Below are 24073 nucleotides of genomic sequence, written 5' to 3'. Positions count from 1 at the left end.
TTTAGATTCAGGGTCTCCCTGAGTTGCTTAGGGCCTGACTAAGTTGCTGAGGCTGACCTTAAACTCATGATCCTCCTGCCTCAGCCTCCCAAGCTGCTGGGATTTTAGGTGTGCACCACCACACCCGGTTTCTTTTTCAATTATTTTTGTTTGAGCACGCCTTTCCAATTATTGGTAAGTTGGAGCATACCAATAACATCTATAGATAGAAAGATAGCCAGCCAGCATGTAATTTTTAACAGCACCAAACCCAGAATCAAATTTCTTAGGTTATAACCCTGGGCAAGTTATTTAGCCACATTGTGCCTCAATTTCATCATTTGTAAAATGCCAACATTAATAATAATAAGGTTAATAACAGTATCTACCTCATGAGACTTTTTAAAGGAATGAATGAGAAAACACAGTAAAGAGAGTAAAACCATCCCGGTGTGTCTATAGGAAGCACATGAAATGTTAGCTTCCATCACTATCATGCTTGCTTTTGCTTAAAATATCACAAATGTTGTCACATTAAACTATTTTTCAGATGCATGTTATATGGAGGCACCATAATTAATTTAACCATGTCCCTTATTGGGAATATAGGTTGTTAGTAATTTTCCCCTGTTCTAAGCAACGTAAATCATGTGTTAATTTCCCTAGGATGGATTCTCAGACATGGCCTATGGATTTGTTTCCCACAGCGAACTGCAAACAATTGTAACTAATTCAAATCCCTCATAATAGTTCATAATATTCTTATCCAAATATCTATAATATTCCTAACCTTACAAACCTATTGGGTTAAGATTATATTTAGCCATTTCTAAGTAGATATTTATTGGATTATTGCAGGCATTTAGTACTTTTCTTTTCCATGTGCTCTGGTCAGGTGTATCTTGGGTGTGTATATATTCTCACCAGATCATTTTACCTTGGATACAACTTGAGTAACCCTGAGTAACCCTTATCTCAAAATATTTGGGGCCAAAAGTGTTGTGGATTTCACATACACACACACACACACACATACACATACACATACTGAAATACATATGTGTGTGTGTGAGTGTGTGTGTATGGAATGATCTGTCTTGGGGATGGGGTCCAAGTCTAAATATGAAATTTACTTAAGCTTCATATATCCCTAAAGGTAATTTAAAACAATATATTGAATGATTTTGTACATGAAATAAATTTCATGGTGTGGATTTTCCCACTTTTTTTCATGGTGTGCTCAGAGTATTTTGGAGTTTGAAACATTTCAGATTTTGGAGTTTCAAATTAGGAATGTTCAACCCATAATTGTATTTTTTTTCCTATTGATTTTGTGATGTCTATATTAAGAATATAAATTTTAAACTAAATTATGTTTTTTTTAAGTACTCACTCAAGCCTTTTTTTTCTTTTTTCCATTTTAGCTATATCTGTTCATAAAAAGAAATCACAGGACATCCTGACTTTGCAAATACTCAATAATATAAAATGTGCTGATAATTATGTTGCCAGACAATCAGGCTTTTCCCTTCAAAATACCAGATTATTTCCCAGGACCTCCCCTCTGCCTGCTTTCTAACAGATGTTTATAGCTGCCCACTCTTTGCATCTTGATTTTATTTCACAATTAGACATATGGGAAGGTTTTGAGTGATCTGCACAAGTCAGAGGAGATGAAATTGTCAGAATGTCTTAAAAACAGGAGCTTCTGACTGTTGATTCTGCACTCACAGTTGACTAACTTTGGCTTTTCTCTCCTGTCATTTGTTTTTCTACTGTATATTTTGGTTCTTCCCTGAAAGAGCCTCTCCATTTTCACTCCTGGTGCAGATCCTGCCTGCCTTGATCTTTCATTCCGCCTCCTCCATACCCAGGCTTGGGTTGGCTTCCTGTAGGAAGAGCCAGACATGATGATGTTTCAGTGTTTGGGTCAAATCCTGCTCTTGGGAGCCAGTAGGAAATCCAGCAGAAGGCAGGGCTGAACGGTTACGGAGGGTTATAGAAAAAGAGCAGAGATCAATTCTAGCCAGCTCCAAACATCATGGCTTCCCTGCTCTGTAGCTTGTCATTTCACCACAACCCAGCAGGCACCTGGATACCCTGAATGTCATTAACCTCTCTGACAAGGAAACTGGGGCAGACTTTTATTGATCTCCAAGTGTGATATTTGTGCCCTCTAACATGGAGCACATCAAGACAACAGGGATGAGAAGTCCAATCCGAAGTAGTTATGGTATTAAACAGTTTAATAGCATTCTCAAAAAATAAAACCAAAAACAACCTTGAGAATGAAAAAGATTGATAATTGAATAATAAAAAGTGAAAATAACTATTACATTAGAAAAAGAGGAAAACAGTATAATTACAGCATCTCACAAGACAGTCTAACTGTGATGTGTCTGTTAAATAGTCCCATTTGCAGAGAATTTTTAATGACAAGGGGAAATGATTATCATATAGAGGGAACAAACTAGAATGAAAAGCTATAGACACGCTAATTGTAGGAAGCCCATTATTTAACACAGAGATACATAAAATACATACATATATAAAGGCTTGGGGTGGAAAAGACTGGAAGGAATGACACTGGAGTTTGTTTTCTTATTTTATTTTTGGTGCTGGGGATGGAACCAAGGACCTCATACATGCTAAACTGTGCCATATACCGAGGTACAGCCCCTCCTTGACATCAAGATTTAAATGGCAATTTTTTTTCTGAGAAGTGTGTATACATGTGTGTGTGTGAGTGTGTGTGTGTGTATGTGCATATATAGTGTACATATACACATAGGGCACTCAACCACTGAGCCACATCCCCAGCCCCATTTTGTATTATATATGAGACAGGGTCTCACTGAGTTGCTTAGCATCTCATCGTTGCTGAAGCTGGCTTTGAGCTCATGGTCCTCCTATCTCAGCCTCCCGAGCAGCTGGGATTACAGGCATGTGCCACCGTGCCTGGCTGAGAAGTATATTTTATTTTTCAAACTTGTCTGACTTTTTTCAAATTTCATTAACATTTATTTTCCTTATAGTCAGAATAGAGGAAATATAATTTAAACATCATAAGAATCACAATTGGAAGTTTGTTTCTCAGTTTTTAAACTGAATCTTTAAATCTGGCTTCTTCTTTTAGCTCGTGCGCTTGGTTTTCCCTGATCTTGGCACTCGGAGGCTGGGCACAAGAGGAAGCGCCAGGTGGGTTTGTAATCTTTGTTTGATTTTAAATGTTAAAAGCAAGAACTTGGAAAAAATCACAAAATAAGTGACAATATGTGCAACACAGAACCATCAATGCTTGCCAAATAGTGTCCATAACTCAAATTCAGTCCTAGTGTCTGAAATTATTCAGAACCAAATACTGTTCTCTATTTTCTTAGGAATTTTGTTAAAATTCAAAGGTCACTAAGTATCTATATTTGTGTTAACAGCTTTAAATGTTTAGACATGCAAATGCCTGAATTGAAATATTTAAATAATGGCACACACAGAATAGTAGAACGGTTTTAATTACTTTTTGAACTAAAATTTCTAAGTGTTTGCCCAATCAGCATATCTGAATTCTCTTTGGGAGGCTAGGGCCCAAGGTCATAGTTTTAAGAAAGGAAATTCCAGCGTTATCTGGTGCATCATTATCACAAATGTCACTCAATGATTATTGTCATTGGTTGTTTGCTTTAAATCAAGATGGAAAATCAGTGAGAAGGGTTGGAAGCCAAGTTAGGGAAGGGCCTGCCACCCATGAAGGAATTGAAGACAGTGGAAGGGCTTGCCAAACCTAACATTGGGCAGTAATTATCTTCAAAAACATTTTGTTTTGCTCTTCTGAGTCTGGACAAGCTGCTGCTGTTTGTTGGGCTCAGCAGAGGAGGACCTGGGCTGCAGAGGGGGAGCCTGGCTTCCTTACTGGGATTCTGAAAAGGGAGGGGGCCTTAGCAAAGCTAATGGTCAGGAGGCTGGGCCCCCCAGGGCAGCAGGAGGGCATGACTCATCCCATCGCCCTAAGATTAGATTGTGCTCAGTCACGAGAAGGCAGAGTTGGGATCCACAAACCCATTTCAAGGCTGCTGTGTCTGAAGTCTGTGTGCTTCTTGACTTGGCTGATGTCCCAGTAAAGCTGCTTGTCCACCTAATGGATCTTAATTAAGGCTGAAGGACCAGTTAGCTTTTCTTAATAAGTGGAGTCCATGATGAAACCCAGGAAAGAATTGCAGGTCTTTCTTTGCTATCCCGCTCTGTGTCTTCCACAAAACCTGTCAGTAGTTTGACATAATTTTAAAGACCATTTTTGCTTTTCAGGTATCATTATGATGGAATAAACATCAAGAAAACTTCTTTCTTCTATGCCCAGTATTCATACCTGCTGGGTGAGAAAAGCTATCCCAGGTCAGTGTCTACCCTTTGGGTGCTTGGGTCCTGGGTTGGAAGCCTGCTCGCTGTTAGAAGCATTCCTGTTTTTAGTTGTGTCTAACTGGCTTGAGTCCTTCTTAAGGATGGAAACACGTCAACGCTCTAGATCAACACACCTTTGTTAGACTCTATCGACATTATTGGCCAGATAAATCCGTTTCTGTGGATTTTTAAATTTTGATTCTTGTCCCATTTACCAAAGCCATGTTTCCCTGAGTGAGTCTCTACTCTTCTGAACCTTTCTGTAAAAGGTTCTGACACAATCGGCTACTTCTTTCCGGAACCTTCCTTTAGCCCAGAGGACTCTGTGTCTTCTGATATCCAGTAACTCTTGTCTCTTAACCCCTCCCCTCCCCATTGAGTGCAGATCTACTCTGATAACCACTGTCAACCTTCCTATTGTTTGGCCCTAAGATACCTCATAACTTTTTTTTTTTTAATCTTTGATCTATTGGTTCCCCCAGGTTCATGACTTCTAAATCCTTATCGTTGGTCCTGACCCCTTCCACTTCCTAGGATTTTATTTCTTAGCTCTCTACCGGACTTTTCCATTTAGATGACCCACTGGAGCCTCACACGCAATATGCAAAAAACTGAATTTATAATCTCCCTCCAAATCGCCTCTGCCACGTAACTTCCTTATTTCAATGTATGATATCAAACAGAATCTGTACCAAGGGCCACCCCAAAGACACCCTTGACTCCCTTGGGTCGCAAAGTTCTGTTAATGCTTTTTTTTTTTTTCCAGTTCTCCTGATTCACTCTTTTGGGTTACTGCTCTTTCCTTTAAACCCTTGTCGTCTTGCGCTGAGATTACTGTTGGCCCTACTGATTAGAGTGTTCCTCATCCACAGATTTATCCAGCTTCAGATGGTGTGCCGTGTGGGTAGGCCTATGATGGCTGCATCCATACCAAACGCAGACAGACATTTTTCTTGTCCCTCTTCTCTAAACAGTACGGTGTAACAACTATTTACATAGCACTTGTACTAGGTATTATGACTAATCTAGAGACTATTTAAGATATAGTGAGAATGTGTATAGATTATCAGCAAATGCTACGCCATTAATATAAGAAGCTTGAGCATCTGTGGATTTTGGTATCCACGGGGCCCTTGTACCTGTGGATACTGAGAGACAGCTCTATTTCTGTGAATCCCAGGTGGCCCGGGTCTCCTCATCCTACCTTCACTCTAAACACAGCCACTGACTAATCTCCCTAAAATCCCGTGTGTGCTCTCTCCTTCCCACTCACAAGCACTCAGGTGTTTCACCAGGATAAAGACCAACCCCTAGGCTGATGCCAGCACTCCACTTCCTTCCTGCTCCATTTTCCAACCATGTTGCCTGTTTCTCCCTGATATATAAACCAGAATTTCAGCCATACTCACTTTTCTCTGAATATATCAAGAAAGGCTCTGCCTTTGCTCCTGTCTTCCTGTCCTTCCCTAACGTCATTCCTTCATTTCTCTGTCTGAAGCTTCCTGAATCCCATCCATTCCTTTTGACATACCTCAGGGACACGTCGTACTCAGTGGGACCGTCTTGAACAATGCCAGCCCTAGTGCAGCCTCCTGCCCCTACTTTCCCATCCTGGTCACTGTCCATCTTCCCGACCAGCATTTCTGCTAAACTGTGCATTGGGCTTCAGTTAGCATAAACAGATGCCTGGCTGTCCAAGTAGCTGAGACAATTCCAGTTTCACTTGTAGTCCAGCATAATTGTTAATCGTGCCCCTTTCACTCGGAACTTTTCAAGTGTGGACAATAAGTTATAAAAACTGGATTGCCTCCCTTTTTATGAAGCACCCTCTGTGCAAGGCACCTGCTTTGGTGGAGAGATGAGTCTTGTAAGGACTAGACAAGGTTCCTTCTCTCTGATTGCTTAATAGGGGAGCTAAGAGGAACACTTATCTGTCATACCAAGCATAACATGACACATTTCAGAAATGGACTAAAGTCCCCATGAGAGGGAGAGCACAGATTTGGGGCAGGGGATCTTGAAGGACCTGTGAGGGAGTTGGGCTTTGAGCTGAACCATGAAGGATAGATCAGAATTTTGACAGGTGGAATGGAAGAGCGAGACAGGAGGTCAGAGGATGCGCAGACTGAGGGAGGAAGATGAGCAAAGATGAAGGGAGGTGGATAAGCACTCGGAATCTCCTGCTGTCCAGCAATGGAGTTTAGTAGAGGGTGAACCTGGAGGGCAAGTTCTTAGGGCCTAGACTGCCAGGCCAGGAGACGAGGGTTACCGCAAGTCCTCTGGAAGCATCTCTTTGAGAAACAGGTGGAGCCATTATTGAAACCTCCACAAGGGCAGGAACCATGGAGCTTTGCTTATTTCTGTCCTGCTGTGGTGTGAATCTTTGGGTCCCTTTAAAGTTCAGGTTAAACCGATCCCCAGTGCAACCAGAGTAAGAGAGTGATTAGGCTGTGAGGGCTCCACCCTCATGAATTAAGTCGATGATGTTAATCAAAGAGGTTTCCTTGAGTGCCTGGCCCTTTGATCTCCTCTGCCATGGGAGGACACAGCATTCATCCTTTTTTTTTGCCTTTCTGCCTTCCTCCATGTGAGGATGCAGCAACAAGGAGCCCTCTTAGGAAGCAGAGAGAGAGCCTTCACTGGACAGTGAATCCGCTGGTGCCGCCATCTTGGATTGCCCAACCTCCTGAACTGGGAGAAACAAATCTCTTTTGTTTTTGAATTACCCTGTCTAAGGTGCTTTGTTGTAGCTGCAGGGATGAAAACATATCCCCAGTTAGGGTAGGCACTGAAATATCTTCTGAAAACCAGGAAACTGGGAATTGGAGATTAAGAAGAATAGATTAAGGAGGAGAGGGAGATGGGCCTGGAGTTGGGCCTGGGGCTCCTGCAGTCATTCAGAAGAGCACCCAGAACCAAGAAGGAGGTGGGTCAAAAGGGCCTCACAGAAGCAGAGTCCTCAGGATCTGGCCATTGGTTGAGTCAGTGTCATGGTAGGGAGTACAGATGACTCAGCCTAATGTGCCCCACAGAGGCCTCACACACATCCTCAAATACCCCAGCTCTTCCTCCTATATCTCTTAATCACCCCTTAGTCACACACATGGAAAAGTGACATCGACAAAAATTGAGAAGTCAGGAAAGGGAGCAGTCATGATGAGAGATTTATTTCAGCTACTGTCCCTACTCCCTCAGCGCAGAGGTCTCGGCTCCTTTGCTGACAGCGCACTCCAGAGAGGCTGAGCTGAGGTCCCAACAGCTTTACATGCCAGCACACCCCGCAGTCACTTAACTACAGACAACTTGGGGAGCCCTGCACACTCCGGGAAAACCACTGACCAGGCAGTCCTTAGTGTCCAAGGACACTACACTGGTTTCAGACGACAGAGACACCAGGTCTTTGTGGGGGAACAAAAATAGGCATCTTCATCATGAGGGGGAAGAGGGCTACCACGGGCAAAGATAAGGATAAGAGTGACATTGACTTTCCCATGAGATAAGCCCCAGGCTATCCTGGTACTCCCTGTTAAACAAATAGTTAATAATTGATGAACTTCAGTGTCTTGGCCAATTAAGGGATTTTTAAAAAAAAAACGCATTAAGATTTAAGGGTAACTTTCTGACCAATGCCATCTTTCAAGAAATGCTAAATGTGTATTTTAGAAGGTAGAAACATATTAAGTGGTACATTGCTAAGAATCAGTTATAAAACTGTTGCCTATTGTGTTTTTTATATGAGGACCTGTGGGAGAAAGTCTTACAAATCAGGTCTCCAAGTGAGCGAGTTCATCTCTGTGGTTTTCTTGTAACGGAAACTCTATAACTCATCCTCCATTCATTAATTTATTCATTCAGCAAATATTTGGGTTGCCCCGCACCATGAGCCAGGCCTGTTGTAGCTACTTCTGGTAAAACAGTGAAACAGATAACCAAGACCTCTCCTCTCACTGGATTGCAGTCAGGGAGAAAGAAAATGCTGACCCCAGACAAGGGAGGTTGGGAGGGGAGTAGTAGACATCCGTTGGATTAGGCGAAGGGAACCGAAGGGAAGGTTGAGGGGGCAGAATAAGGGAGACAGCAGAATTAATCGGTCCTAACTTTCCTAGTGTATTGTGTTTGAATACACGACCAGGGTAACTCCACATCATGTACAACCCCGAGAGTGGGATCCTAAATGGAATCAGTCATACTCTATGTATGTATATTTTGCCAAAATACATTCTACTGTCATGTGTAACTAAAAAGAACAAATTAAAAGAAAAAAGAAACAAGCTGTGATCTGAAGACAAAAAGTTGAAGGCACGTCACTTGAAGGGCTCACTGAGATTGTGTCATTTCAGCAGAAATGTGAATAAAGGAACCAGACAATGAAGACCTGGAGAAAAACATTCTATAAAGGGAAAAGAGCAAGTGCAAAGGGCCTGAGGTAGGGATAAGTTGAAAGATGAGATAGGAAGGCCGAAGGTGGAGCTTGGTGGATGAGTAGGAGGGTGGGAGGAGAGGACCCTAGGCAAGGAGATGAGGGAGGTAATGGAGACCAGTTAGGAGACTTTTGCCGAAGGCATGAAGAGATGGCCCATTAGATTTTTATGGAAACACTTTAATTCTCCCAAAGAGGCAGCAATAGTAGACAATGTGACATGTGGATAAGAGTTGTTCATATCGGTTGACAGCCGTACTAGTAAGCTGTGTGATCTTAGGCAAGTCATTCAACCTCTCTGTCTCAGTTTCCTCATCCATTAAACAACAATAATAATAGTATTTAGTTTGTGGAGCTCTTAAGAGAGTTAATATAAGAAAAAATGCACAGAACAGCCTCGGGCACATGGAGAAACATATTACTCTTGGCTTTGAAGCATTTATTGTATCATACCTGCATGATTTTCTCAGGGTACTTGTAGATAGTTTTTATTCCAGTTACTGTGTTTTTCAGTTCGATAATTTCAACTTGGTTCTTGTGTATGACTTTTTTTTTTTTGGGGGGGAGCTACTTTTTAGTTTGTTTCAAGAAGTTCATAATTACTTGTTGGAACATTTTTATGATGCTTGACATTCCTGTCAGGTAATCCCAATGTCTGATTTGCCTTGGTATTGTCATCTGTTGACAGTCCTTTGTCATTAATTGTGGGCCGGTTCTGTTGTCTCCTGGGCACTGTGGCTGTGATACAGAACATTCCTGATCCTGTGAAACCCTCTCCTGTAGGTAGAAGGCAGCCTCGTTGGTTAGGCTTAGCAGGGAGCCTCCGCCTGTTTTGTGGGCTGTGGTTCCAATGACAGTTCAGCTTGAGGAGTCCTCGGGTGCTCCTCTGCTGCTTTTTTCTTCTGGTGCTGCTAGAACTTCTGAGCCGTCCCCGTCTATGCCACCTGTAGGGGCTGAACCCACATCCATGGGTCACGGTCTGTGGGAGTGGGGAGAGCCAGAGTCAGAGGGCTCCTTGTGCCCCTTGTGGGATGGAGACACACACAGGTCCTGCTGAGCCTGCACTTCCAGTGCTCAAGTGTGTGGTGGGCGTTTGATTGGCCCAGGGCTGCACTGGGGTCCATGCAGATGGGTCAGTGCCCTGGGCATGGGTACGTGTGGAGTGGGCAGCCCACCGGGACTTTGAAGCTGCCGCAGTGGGCAGAGTGAGCCACCAGCCCATGCCCTGGTTGCAGAGGGGGGGGTTGCAGCCCCCTCTAGGCCTCTGCTGGGCTCCCCTCCTCTCCCCTAGTCCTTGGAGCAGAGGGTGAAGGCTCTCCTTGGGATTTGTTTCTATGCTCGTTGGCCATGTTGGGTTGTGGATTTCTCCAGGGCCCAGCCCAGGAGCATGTGGGAGTTAGAAGGAAAACCCAGGCAACTTACCATAACTGCCACTTTCTATTCCACCTTCTTTTTTTTCCAGCTTTTGGAATTCTTTTATCATCATCTTTTGGATAATTTCCAGGTTGTTGGTTGTATTAGAGGACAGAAGCAGGAAAAAGCGAATCTATAGTATCTCGGAATCTTTGATAGAAATCTTTGATAATACCATCTTTGATAGGAACTATGTCAGATACTTCTTGAAAGCAAAATATATACACATATATTTATATTTATATAAACAATTTGTGACTAGTGAGTGGAATGCTAGTAATTGTACGGCTGCTCCTAATAAATTAAACCATGATGAGTTAAAATTGATGGAGACTTCAGTGGTGTACAACAGTGGTGTAGGCATAGACCATTCCTCTCTTTCCCTCCGTGCTAAAAGAAACTCTAAATCCTGGAGCTAATGTAAGAGGCAGCCGAAGGGAAACCCAGACAGGTAAAGTGAGTGCCCTGGGACCCAGGACGGTGCACCCAGCACAGTGGCAGGGCACCTTGCCTCCTCCTATGCTCCCATACCCAGACCAGTGTCTCCCAGCCCCAGCCTAGACAGCAAAGTCAGCTCAGGTGCACTCATTCATGGGGTGGAGGTAAGTTTTAATGGAGAATCCTGCAAAGATAAACTGCCAGGGGAAGGAACGCTCTCCTTCCTCCATGAGTGTGAGGCATCCCTTTCCCACCAAAAGATACTGAGGAATGTAAGCTCATCTGTCCAGAGAGACCCAGCTACACAAGCCTCTTGGTCCAGGAAGCCTCTGTCCCTCAGCTCCAGGTCCTCCTTCCCACCCAGAGGTAGCGCACCAGTAGGAAGAAGGCCTCCTCCACCGACCACAGAGAGGAGTCCTGTAGTCCAGCCAGGGAAGCCCTTCTGCCCGCTCAGGCAGCACCAGCAGGCACCAGGTAAACTCAAGAGGCAGAAGTAACACCCCAAAGATGCTGAAAATTAAGCTATTGAAAACTAAAGACAAAAGAAACACTGAAATCCACCGGAGAGATGACACATGACCTATAACAGAGATTCTGATGATAACACGTTTCTGGTTCAAACCACCAAGGGAGCCACAAGGAAAAGGCACTGTGTTTTTCAAGAGCTGGAAGAGAATGTATTTCAACCATGAGTTCCACATCTGGATGGCAAAATTACCCTTCAGGAATGAGGGGGAGAGAAAGCCATTCTCAGGTGCAGGAAAACAAACACACCTTGCCCGAGCTCACTAACCCTTAAAGGTGAGCTAAAGGAAGTCCTCTGAAAGAAATGAAATGATAACAGAAATGATAACTTGGGGCATCAGAAAAGAAGAAACACGGAGAAGAGCAGAAGGAGCCTGGTGTGGTGGCGCACATCTGCAATCCCAGAGACTCAGGAGGCTGAGGCAGGAGGATTGCGAATTTGAGGCCAGTCTGGTCCAGCCATTTAGCAAGGCTCTGTCTTAAAAAATGAAAGAGGGCTGGGAATGTAGCTCAGTGGTAGAGTGCCTCTGGCTTCAATTTAGTACTGGGGAGGGGTGGAGGAGGGAGGGAGGGAGGGAGGGAGGGAGGAAGGAAGGAAGGAAGGAAGGAAGGAAGGAAGGAAGGAAGGAAGGAAGGAAGGAAGGGTGGAAAGAAGGAGAGAAAGGGGAAAGGAGGGGGAGAAGGAAGGAAGAATGAGGAATAGACTGTTCTTTCCTTATGAATTTTATAAATCACATTTGATGATTGAAATAAAGGTCATAAAAACATTTGATACTCAAAACAAAGATGTTTAAATCAGGGAAGGTAACGGGAGCTAAGTGGAAAAGAGATTTCCACCTGTTGCTCAAAGCGATGAACTCCTGCTAGCAATGAACTGACAAACTCACTTCAAGTTTGATGAAAGAGTCAGGTGGCAAGAGAAAGGATGAGGGGGTAGGAATGAGAGTAGAGTGAATTGGACATTGTGACCTTTGTGCATATAGGGATGACATGACCCGTGTAACTCTACGTCACGCGCAACCCGAAGAACGAGAAATAGTACTCCACTTATGTATGAGGTGTCCAAATGCATTCTGCTGTCATGTATAACTAACCAGAACACATTTTTCAATTTGTTAACAGTGAAAGGATGAGAAAATATTCAGCATGCAAACCTGAATCCCACCCCCCACCACCAAGAAAAAAAGGCAGGTGTAGCTGTCTTCACATGGAATCAAGTTGATTTCAGAGAAAAGAAAGTTATGAGGGACAAAGAGGGACATTACGTGGGATAAAAAGACCAATCCACCAGGAAGACACAGCCATCCTAAATGCATGCCCACCTAACCCATTTGGGGGTATCTCTTTCTCCCAAGTAACGAGATAGCCCTATTTCAATGAGTGGAGGCTTCCTCTAGCAAGCTCATCAATGCCACCACTGTGTCGTAGATCCCCAAGGTCGTAGGTCCCCAAGGCCATCTCCACCTCTGGAGATCCAGTAGGACTCACAGGACTTGGCCCACAGTTGTCCTCATGACTAAAGTTCACGACAGCGATGTAGGATACACAGGCAGAACCCAAAGGGAAAAGGAAAAGGCGTGTGGGGGAGACCCACGGGAAGGCTGACTGGGCTCCTCCTTCCCTCTCCTTCCCTCTCCTTCCCAGCAAGAACATGACAACATGCATTGATACTTCTGCCCAGGGAAGTGCAGGAGGGACTCAGCATCCTTCCAAGTTTTCATGGAGGAGCTGATGACACAAGCACCTTCTGCCTAGCACATGCCCAAATTACAGACTCCCAGAAGGAAAGCAGGTGTTCAGCACAAACCATATTATTTAATTTCTAGGCACAGCGGACCACTCTTATCAGCTAACTGTTGACTGGGAACACGCCAAGAGCCAATTTCCCAGACGCCAGCTAACGGGCCAGACTTGCAGAGAGCCTTTCTAAGGACAGAAGTCCCAGGCCTGCCGTGTTATCTCTTTTCTGCACAATCGTATAACCCAGAAAATATACTAAGAGAACGTTGAATTGCTCTCTTTGTGCGGGTAAATTGTATGGTATATGAATTATCTCTCAGTGAGGTTGTTAGAAAAAAAAATCACAGCGGGGTTTTTCCTTAGACATAGAAAAGCTTATTCTTAAGCTATATGGAAAGGCAAATAGTTCAGACAGTCTTAAAAAAAGAATATAATGGGAGGAAACACGGTACCTGAGATTAAGGCCCACTGTGTAGCAGCTGTATTCAAGTCTGTGATATTGGTGTCAGCATAGATATTCAGATCAGTGGAACAGAGTAGAGAATCTGGAAATAGACCCACTCAGTTATGCTCAGCTGATTTTTGACAAAGGTACAAGAGTCATTCAGTGGAAGGAGGGTAGTTTTTCAGCAGATGGTGCTGGAGTGATTAGATACCCACAGGCGACAACACGAACCTCAACCTGTATTTCATGAGTTGTATGAAAAGCAACTCAGAATTGATCAGAGGCTTGAATTTAAAATACAAGAATAAAGCCTGCACCTGTAGTCCCAGCTCCTTGGGAGACTGAGGCAGGAGGATTGCTTGAGTGGGATCATCTTGGGCAATATGGTGAGACCCTGTTGTAAAAAGAACAAAACAAGGGCTGGGGGTAGAGCTCAGTGCTTGCCTAGCAAGCACAAGGCCGTGTGTTTGATCCCCAGCACTGCAAAACAAAAACAAAACAAAACAAAAAAAACAAAGCAAAATAGGATGGAATCATTGGGACCTACAGTGAGGCTGAAAGTCCTTAGATTTGACGTCAAGGACCTGATCCATAGCAGAAAAACTTAAGTTGAACTTCATCAAAACCAAAACACTAGATCTGGGAAATCCCACGTGAAGAGGGTGGAAAGACAAGCTACAAGGAGACGTTTGTGAATCACATAGCTGACAAAGGACTGGTATCTATTTTTAAAATTTGTTCTTTTTAGATAGACATGACAGTAGAATGTATTTTGACATGTTATACATACAGGGAATAGAACTTATTCTAATTAGGATTGCATTCTTGTGGTTGTATGTGATGTGAACTTTCACTGTGTATTCATATATGCACATAGGAAAGTGAGGTCTGATTCATTCTACTGTCTCTCCTATTCCCATCCTCCCTCCCTTCCCTTCATTCCCCTTTGACTAGTCCAGTGAACTTTTATTCTTCCCTCCCCATTCCACTTATTGTGTGCTAGCACCCACATATCAAAAATAACTTTCAGCCTTTGGTTTTTAGGATTGGCTTATTTCACTTAGCATGATATTCTCCAGTTCCATCCATTTACCGACAATTGCCATAATTTCATTCTTCTTTATGGCTGAGTAATATTCTAATGTGTATATATACCACATTTTCTTTATCCATTCATCTGTTGAAGGGCATCTAGGTTGGTTTCATAGCTTAGCTATTATGAATTGAGCTGCTATAAACATTGATGTGGCTATGTCACTGTAGTATGCTGATTTTAAGTCTTCTAGGTATCTATCAAGGAGTGGGATAATTGTGTCACATGGTGGTTCCATTCCAAGTTTTCTGAGGAATCTCCATCCTGCTTTCCATATTTGTTGAACCAATTTGCAGTCCTACCAGCATTGTATGAGTGTACTTTTTTCCCTACATTTTCTTGAAGAACTAGTTTCTAGAGTATAGAACAAAGGCTTAAAACTCAACAGTACAAAAACAAATGATCCAATTAGAAAATAAGCAGAAGACATAAACATGCATCTCTCACAGAAGCAGATAAACAGCAAATAAGCACAGGAAAAGACGGTCAGCATCCTTAGTCATTAAGGAAATACCAATTAAAACCATAATGAGATGTAACTACCCACTTATCAAATTGACTAAAATAAGAAACAGTGACAACACCTACCCCCTCAGCTTTTTCCAACTTTGGTGAGGATGCAGAGAAACTGGATCACCAATGAACTGCTGGTAGGAATATAAAGTGGTTCATCTGGGCAGTTTCTTATAAAACTAAACATGTTCCATTCCAACCAGCAATTTCACTTTTGAGCTTTTATCCCAGAGACATAAAAACTAATGTCCACACAAAAACCTATACATGAATGTTATAGCATATTTATATGTTTGGGCTATTACAATAGCCCTAAACTGGAATTAGCCCAGATGTCCTTCAACAGGTAACTGGTTAAACAGATATATCCGTACCATGGAAGACTATTCAGCAATGAAGATGACTTTGTATACACAGCAACTTCAGGGACTCTCCAGGGCATTTTGCTGAAGGAAAAAACCTCCAATTTCCAGAAGTCATATCCCGTAGGATTCCACTTACACAACATTGTGTAATGATAAAGTGTTTAAAATGGCGGAACATGAGGGGTTGCCAGAAGTTAGGGACCCGGGGGATGGTAGGAGCAAGACATGGATGTGGTTATAAAAGGGCAAACCAAATCTGTCCTTGCAGTGATGGAACGGTTCCATATCTTATGTGAGCCCACACAGATACTCACACACAGGTGCATGTGGGCGCACGCGCGCACACACACACACACACACACACACACGCACTGAGAAATGAGTTTAAGTAAAACTTTGGAAATTTGAGTAAGATTAGTGAATTGTATCACTGTCGATATCTGGTTGTGATACTGTAGATTTGACCTTTCATATCCATGGTGCCACATCCTCAGATTCAACCAACCACGAATAGAAAATATTTGGGAAAAATTGTATCTGTATTGAATATATACAGACTTATTTACATAGAATTTACATCGTATTAGGTATTATAAGTAATCTAGAGATGATTTTTAAATATAGAGGAGGTCGTGCATAGGTGCTGTGCAAACACTACCTCATTTTTTGTAGGACCTGAGCATCCCCAGGTCTTTGTATCTGCAGGGGTTCGTGGAATCAGTCCCTGATAGAAACCCAAGCACAAGGGGAAATGAGACCCCTTGGAGATTCCTGGAAACAATTTCTCATGGCTACCAAGGAATGACTGTACTATAGTTTTTGTAAAATAATACTGTTGGGGGAAATGAGTCATCGTAGAAGTGATCTCTCAATTATTTCTTATAACTGCATATAAATATACAGTTACCTCAATAAAAATTTCAATTAAAATTAATCAAGCATAACCCTATAATAATAATTAAAAAAAAAAGAAATGTCATGATGGAAATATCCCCCACCCATTTCGGGGTGGCCCAGAGGTTTTAGTGTTTCCTCTGCTCACACCTGGTCCCTTTTCTCAGTTGAAGTTCCAGTCTTTCCTTTCTCTGGAAGCATTCTCCTGGCCTCCCCATCCATGTGGACGGTGAAATGGCGGTACAGTTGCTTTTCCTCTGGGGACGTGTGCACTGTCCATCTCTCACAGCCAGAACAGGGCTCTTCAGCACTGGGAGGCCGGTCACCGAAGGAGATGCAGAACTCCGCACACCTGGAAGTCATCAGCCCCACGGGTGTGCAGCTGGCTCTACTCACAAATGGCTTTTAAGAGATTCTCTCTCTTTCTTGTTTAAAAGCCAAAGGGGAACCCCCCCCCAACCCCCAGCAAGGCTTCAGATGAGTATTTTCCTTGTTCTCCAAAGTTTCATGCCTCAGGGAAGCAGGTATTTTTCTGTAGTACAGCAAAGAAGACATTCAAAAACTCTCTTCCTCTTATTTAATCTAAAATTGGAATTCAATTGGGAGAGGCGAGTTGAAAATTCCTTGGGCGAGGCGTGCAGCCCAGTGGTCGAGTGCTTGCCTCGCATGCAAAAGGGCTTGGGTTCAGTCCCCAGCAACACACACACACACACACACACACACACACACACACGAAAGCCCTGCCTTTCTAAAAAGAACCATCATGAAGGGGATCATACAAGCTCACCAAAGCAACTCTCTAGGTCCTTGAGCTGTGCACAGGCTGTTCAAGGGCATCTGGTTTGACATTTTTTTCTTTTTCCTTTCTGGACCTTGTGTGAAGGAAGGAAATGGAAACCCAATGAGGGCTCTAGCAGTGGAGAGAACTGTCCAAGAACCAGAGCTGGTGGCACAGGGGTGGCTTTGGGAGGCTTGACTTATCTCACCACCATCCAGCTTTCCAGAGAAGCCTGTAACCTAATCAAAATACACTGTCTCAAGACAAGCCCCTGTCTCCTCCCTATTGCCTCTACATTGTCCCCCTAAGAGCCATCAGTTCAGAGACCCAGATGCCCAGGTCTCTGGAACCCCCTAGGGCACCCCTTCCAGCAGCAGGACACTGAAGGTGGCTTAGCTCTTGACACCTGAAGAAGGGGCCAGCGGCAAAGGCCCCTGGTGTTCAGTGGGTCTCGTGGGATTATGGTGATTCTCCCTGAAAACTGCTGAGGCAGCATCTGTCATGGATCCGGGAGAGACCAGTTTGATTTTTAAAACAAATGAAACTCTTGAGGGCCTTGTTGCTGTTTGAATGAAGATGACCGTAGTGTGCAGTGCACACCATACCAACAAGGCCCCTCACGATGTCCGGAGCCCTTCCTTCCTCCGGCCTCTCAAGGGCAACACAGTTTGGCAGGGAACAGGCTTCTCAGATTCCAGCCTTGTTTAGCTGCCATCCAGACCTGGGTATAATTGCTGACCTAGAAATTCACGGAAGAATCGAGGCCGAAGTATAGTTACTGCAGTCTGGGGGGGGCCGCGGGGGGCCAGGGGCAGGCAGTGGAGTGTGTGTGTGTGTGTGTGTGTGTGTGTGTGTGTGACCTAGAGAGGAGCTATGCTGAACTCACTTATATTCTTCACCTCTTGGGCAAAATCCCTGGTTAACGGTTTGATCATTTTCCAGATATGTGAACCCCCACCATCGTGTTTAATGTCAATTCTGAAATCAGGTTGCAGGGTCTCACATTGCTCTTCAGGATATATGGAAACTAACCCTTGCCCTCAGCCACCCCCACACAATGCTCTTTTTCTCTCCCCACCCCCCCCCAGCTTTTCCAACTCTGTGCATTAAAGGCCTTTAAAAAGCGACTAACGCTTTGCCTTCAACACCCTGTGCCTTTGTTCTTCTGTTCCTTTGTTCTACAGCCAACTCATGAGCTCAGGGGGCTGCCTCGGTGGCGGCCCTGAGCCTGTGGAATGTGGGCCACGGGTCCACAGCTGGCTCCGCAGCGTGCAGACAAAGCAGAAAGGCAGAGGGCTCATCTTCCAGCCCCGCCCTGGGGAAAGCAAGTTCTGGGGGAGCCAGCCTTCAGCCTGGCAGTTGTGGGCACCCACTGTCTGACGATGCCAGCCCCCAGTGGTTCCTTCAGGGGGTCTGCCTACTGCAGCAGGACCTCTTTGCCTTCTGTTGGTGCAGCCAATGTACCAGAAGGGGCTGAGAGTGGGAGCTAGGTCTTTGTGGGGCCAGCCCCCCACCCCCACCCCCTGCTAGGCCTCCTGAGGAACCCCGGGAGCCTAATTCACAGGTACTAATGAGGTGTCCAAGTTGCAGCCCGCTTTTTGGCCCTGTCCACCCTATGGTTTTCAAGACTGGTTAGAACTTGTTAAGGTTAAAAAAAATATGCCTTACCTGGTTGTTGTCTAGCAGCTTAAAACATACATGTGGGGAAGTATGCACCAGACCACACCCTTGCTTGGCAAAGGCTTTGATGCAGATACCATGCCGAAGTCCTCTGACATCGTCTGGGGGACTATATCATTTGTTCAAAGCACCCCTCGTTGTCTGTCTCCCCTGGAGAGACGCCCAGTGAATGCAACGTGTTATTTGCTGTCTGCCAGTGAAATCTTACCCCCGAGTGGCTGAGTTGGGACTCAAGAAGGCGAACGTGGTGGACTTATACTTTCAACCCCTTAGAGATGTCCCCTGGGTCATCATTTTGCAATTAAGTTGTGCATAAAAGCTAATCGGTCAGGATACAGTTAATTAGTAGGATAGCAACAGCCCCTGATGCAGGAAATGAGCAAGCCACTCTGAGAACGCACGCCAGTTTTTAAAATAATGTTGTTCTTGTTCATTTTGAGTTTCAAAAAACTTAGGTCTTTCTTTATCCTGTGTGTGTGTGTGTGTTGGTGGGGTGGGCAGAGAAAGAAGAGGAGAAGAGGGAGGAGAGTTTGTGGTTCTGGGGACTGAATCAGAGCCTTGTGCATGCTAGGCATGTACACTGCCACTGAGCTACATCCCTAGTCCCTGTATTATCTTTTTTAACCTGACACATGTGTATCCTAAATAGTAGAAAAGGCAATACTCTACTCTGAAATCAGATCAGGGTCTCCAGCTCTGTGAATTCATATTCTCTCTCCCTCTCCCTCTCCCTCTCCCTCTCCCTCTCCCCTTATCTATAAAATGGGATAATAATTCTCATCTACCTTCCTAACAGGTTTCTGTGAGGATTAGTGTAAACCAAGTCAAGCACTTAGCCATAAGTGCTCAGTGTATTTTAGTGATTCACATTGTTAGTATAATCAAAATAACACAAGATTTTTGAAATCTCAATGACATATATCCTTATATGAATGTGTATGTGTGTGTGTGTGTATATATATATATATATATATTACTGTTTTTATTTCCTGCATAAAAAATATTCATGAAGTTAAGGATATCGTCTAATCAAAATCAAAAATAATTATTTTATCTGCTTTGGGAGAGAATTGCAGATTGGCCCTTCCATGACTGGAAGATGAAGCACCTTTGCTCTGAAATCCGACCCCGAACAAGTCTGGTACATGAATTAGGTTTTATTACATTTTTATCCTCTTACCTTCGTAATTGCTTCAAGTTGTTTCCCTGCTGTTAGAGTGATTTGTGAGGGCAGATGACGATGCCAAAATGATGTAAATGAAAGTCTGGATTAGTGACAAACGATGTCAAAACCTGAGAATGTAAATGCAAATTGTTAGCGAGACCCAAGAAGCAAAAACACCCCCAAAGCCTATGAAGCTAATGTTACCCTTGAAAGACCTCGTGGGAAATGTTATTTTTAAAGTTGTGTGCTGTACAGTGTGTCTCAGTCCTCTTTCTGCCCATCCCTCCCCCTTTTTTTTAAGCCAAATTGATCACAAAAACTAGTGAAGTTAATGTGATTCTCATGCTGGGTCTAGGCTTCACAGAGAGCAGGTTGTCAATTTGCTGATTCACACAAGAAGCAAAGCCTTCAGAATCTGACCTTGGGTGGGTGAGCTGGGAGGGACTCGTAGTGTTAGTGGAGGGCTGGAAAACATCTCGGGGGTCATCAAAACCCCATTCCCTCCCTTGATGGGGTGGGAAATTGAGGTCAGAGCTCAGGAGTCTTGCTCAAGGAACTGCAGCTGGTTTGCTGCAGAGCTAGAGAGGAATGCAGATTGACCACACTGGGGGATTTCCTCCATCTTCCTGGTCTTTGCTCTCTCCCCTCCAATGCCTCCATTGGTTATTCACCCTGACATCCTAGGTTGGGGTGCAGCAGAGGGAGGGGACAGTCCACAAGGTCCCCAAATGACCTCATGGATCAAACCTGCCTCGGGTCATTCCCGTGCCACAAGCTTGGAGACCGCTAATGCATCTCAGGCCTCAGAAAGCAGGCCTCCATCTCAACAAGGTCGACTCTGGATTCTGTGTGTGGTTTCATTGGAGCCATAGTTTATAGTGGCTGTGCTTTTGATCACAGCCTAATAAATGACCCAAAGACCTGACTCAGAACCACACTGGGGAAACCATCCAGGGGGCAGTGAGCCCGGAGACATGGGGCCATCCTGGCTGGCACCCTGGAAGCTTCCTCTCCAGGCCGACTCTGGCCTCAGCCTCCCCATGCTGCCTCCTGGGTGGTAGACCCCAGTATGGGGAGGTGGGGCGCTGGTCTACCACAGCCTTACTTTTTAGCGCAGCCCAGCCTTGGCTGCCAGATTCAAGCACAGCCCACATCTGCAGTGTTTCATCCGCCAAATCTGCAGCTCCTCAGGGCACCACCATCCTTGACTTGGACCTCCACAAACGCCCAGGCTGCCAGCAGCGATTCTCCGCTCACCTGCCTTGTAGCCCAGCAGTATTATTACCTCCTGCTCACCCCCTAACTCATGCATGTTTGCAAGAGGCCTCTGAAACAAGGTTGATTTTTTTTTTATAAAAATGCACCTGACCTCACTAATCCTACCTGATGAAGCACGTTATACATCATTCTCCTGAATCGGGACCTCAAAGAGGTGAGAAGACAGCCTCACCATTTCTTTTTTAATATTCATTTTTTTAGTTGTAGTTGAACACAATACCTTTATTTTATTTATGTATTTTTATGTGGTGCTGAGGATCGAACCCAGGGCCTCACACGTGCTAGGCAAGCCCTCTACCGCTGAGCCACAACCCCAGCCCCTCACCACCATTTCTTTGAAGAAGCAAGTTGCTTCTGACTGGCCAAATGGAGAAAGGCGCTTTGTTATACCAGATCCCATCTCTCTGTGAGGTTGAAATATTTCCTCTTTCCCACTGTTGTTATTCCAATGCATAAAATCCCCCAGATTATTTTAAAAAGTGACATAGCTCCCCCAAAGAGGATTCCTGCCACCCACACAGGCCCCCAAATGGCAGGCAGTTCCCTTCGTCGTCCTTTTAAGACGAGGAGGGTAATGCCACCCTCTGTTCAATTACTGTTGAATTAAATCCACATTCAGCATGGACCACATGGCAGAGACTTGGGAGTTTCATTTAAAAACTTGAAATAATTGAGAGCATTACTCAGTCAAGTGAGTATTACTCATTACTCCAAAGTATGAGAGTCAGGGGTAGGGGAGGGCAGCGAGTGGTAAGGTTGAAGGTTTCCCTCGGGGTTCCTTTTCATAGAACCAGGCCTGGACTATACACAGAGAGCCAGAGAACTCAGTTTCTATAATCACGGGATCCACAGTGCTGCTCTACTCTAGGTGGAGTGCCGGGAACTGAGGTTCTGTGGTGGGCAAACATGTGCTGTTGTTCTCTAGCTGAAGAGGGGGGTAACTTGGCTCCATCGGTGGAATGATGTGTGGGGCTGCTTGGCTTTACGTGGAGATCCAGAGAACTGGGGATGTCTAGAGAAGGCAGAATTGCTGGATTTTAAGTAGAAACCCAGGGACATGGGGTTTAGTAATGGTAGGGTTCACGGTGCTTTTGGTCTCTACCCAGTGAGCCAGATTCCTATTTCTGAGTACCCCACGAAGATTACTGTCATCAACTGAAGAGTTTAATAAGTGCTGTGCAAGTATCTTGTACCAACTAAGTGAAGTTAACTAATCATAACGGGGGCTCTCTTGAGATGGTCAAGTTGTCATTAGACATGCATGTGGACTGTTGAGCTAACAGAAGTCCAGGATGCGACCCTGGCAAACACCCTAACAGAATACTTCAGCTGCCAGCAAACAGCCCTTACTAACATCTTTGCAATTGTTTGAGTGTGTGTGTGTGTGTGTGTGTTTCCTTCCTTAATAGGTAAGGTAAGTCAGACATACTTTGTCTGTTTCAATCACACCTTTATCCAAGGACTAACACAATGCCTGACATACAATAAACAATAAATGTTTGATGAATGAATGAGAAGTGGATAGATGGATAATTGAATGGATGGATAGGTAGATAGGTGGATAGATGTTTGAATGGAAGGATGAGTGGATGGGTGGATGGATGAGTGAGTGGGTGGGTGGGTAGGTGGATGGATGGATGGTGGCTAAATAGATGAATGGGTGGGTGGTTGGCTGGATGGACCAGGTGGCTGTAGGGTGCTTAAGGAATGGGTAATGGATGGATGGATGGAGCTGAATTTGTTCACATTATGGTCTTGCATTCATTTTCCATAGCAAACATAAGGAGTAGCATGTGGATACAATGTGGAATTGTAGAGAAATTGCACTCCGTCCAATTTGGTTGAAGAAACCCTTGCAATGATTTTAAAAACATCTCTAAAGGCTGGAAGTCATATGTTCCCGATTATGTTTCTCTTCTGTTATCCCTGTAGTCAGCAAATTTTCTTTTTTAACATTTTCTTCTGTCTTATTCCATGCTCAGCTGAATTCTACTTTAGTTATTGCTTATTGTTTGTGTTGACATAATGTTCCAGAATCTGTGATAATGGGCTGCTTATAAATTTTACCTGAGGAACTATCATTGTCATACTTACTCAAGATATTGAGACATGATGTATTAGGTTGGGCTGTAGTAACGAGGTATCATAGAATGGGGTCTTAAACAATAGGAATTGACTTTCTCACTCATCTGGAGGCTGGAAGTCCAAGATCAGGGTGTCAGCAGGTTTGGTTTTGGGTGAGGCTTTTTTTGCTGGCTTATAGATGACTACCTTCTCATTGTCCCCTCATACGGTCTTTCGTGTGTGGGGAAGTGGGGAGGGGGGAGTAAGTGAAGGAGAGAGAGAGAGAGAGAGAGAGAGAGAGAGAAAGAGAAAGAGGAAGAGACACTACTCTTACTGGATTAGGGACATACTCTTATGACCTCATTTAATTTTACTTATCTTCTAAAAATAGTTCTCTTTCCAAACATAGTCACATTAAGGGCTAGGACTTCAATATATGAATTTGGGGGGTGGAGAAACACAATTCAGTTCCTAAAATGTGACAAATTCCCAACACACTGCAAATTCTTCTTTTAACTTTGCTGATTACGTGCAGGGTTAATGTATATATCCCTCCAAGTTGAATGGATTTCGTGTCCCATGAGCCTCCATCCATTGGAATATTCAAAGTAAAACTCACGTTTGATAACAACTCTTATGAAAAGATGAAGAGGGTGCATTCCCAGTGGGTTTGTATCCAGGTTCTGAATCTTTTTACCTTATTTTGAAATAGGAGCATTATGCAGAAACACTTAATCAGATGTACATCAAATATTCTGCTCAATTTTCCACAACTTGGTTTAGAGCACAGACTGACACAGTGACACGAAGCTTCAGAGGAGAGCTTTAGAGAGCCGTGCGGGGACGCAGGGTCTTCCTGCATGAGATGGAAGTCATTCTGCTCCACTCCCC

The 24073-nt window shown here is 44.1% G+C and overlaps 1 protein-coding gene across 1 annotated transcript in view; it reads left to right on the top strand.

The window, feature by feature from the left end:
- Positions 1–24073, top strand: part of Rfx8 (regulatory factor X8) — a 66759-nt gene that overhangs the window by 4196 nt on the left and 38490 nt on the right. Inside the window, exons 2-3 of the mRNA XM_046419968.2 lie at positions 3116–3177; positions 4279–4365. Of these exons, the coding sequence (XP_046275924.2) occupies positions 3116–3177; positions 4279–4365 (149 nt within the window). The remainder of the gene's footprint in view (positions 1–3115; positions 3178–4278; positions 4366–24073) is intronic.

The sequence above is a fragment of the Marmota monax genome, unplaced genomic scaffold, assembly GCF_021218885.2.
Source record: "Marmota monax isolate L192 unplaced genomic scaffold, Marmota_monax_Labrador192_F-V1.1 WCK01_AAM20220418_F8-fsc00178, whole genome shotgun sequence".
Lineage (NCBI taxonomy): Eukaryota > Metazoa > Chordata > Mammalia > Rodentia > Sciuridae > Marmota > Marmota monax.
The sequence above is the reverse complement of the archived record's forward strand: the minus strand, read 5'-3'. Positions and strand labels throughout refer to the sequence as shown.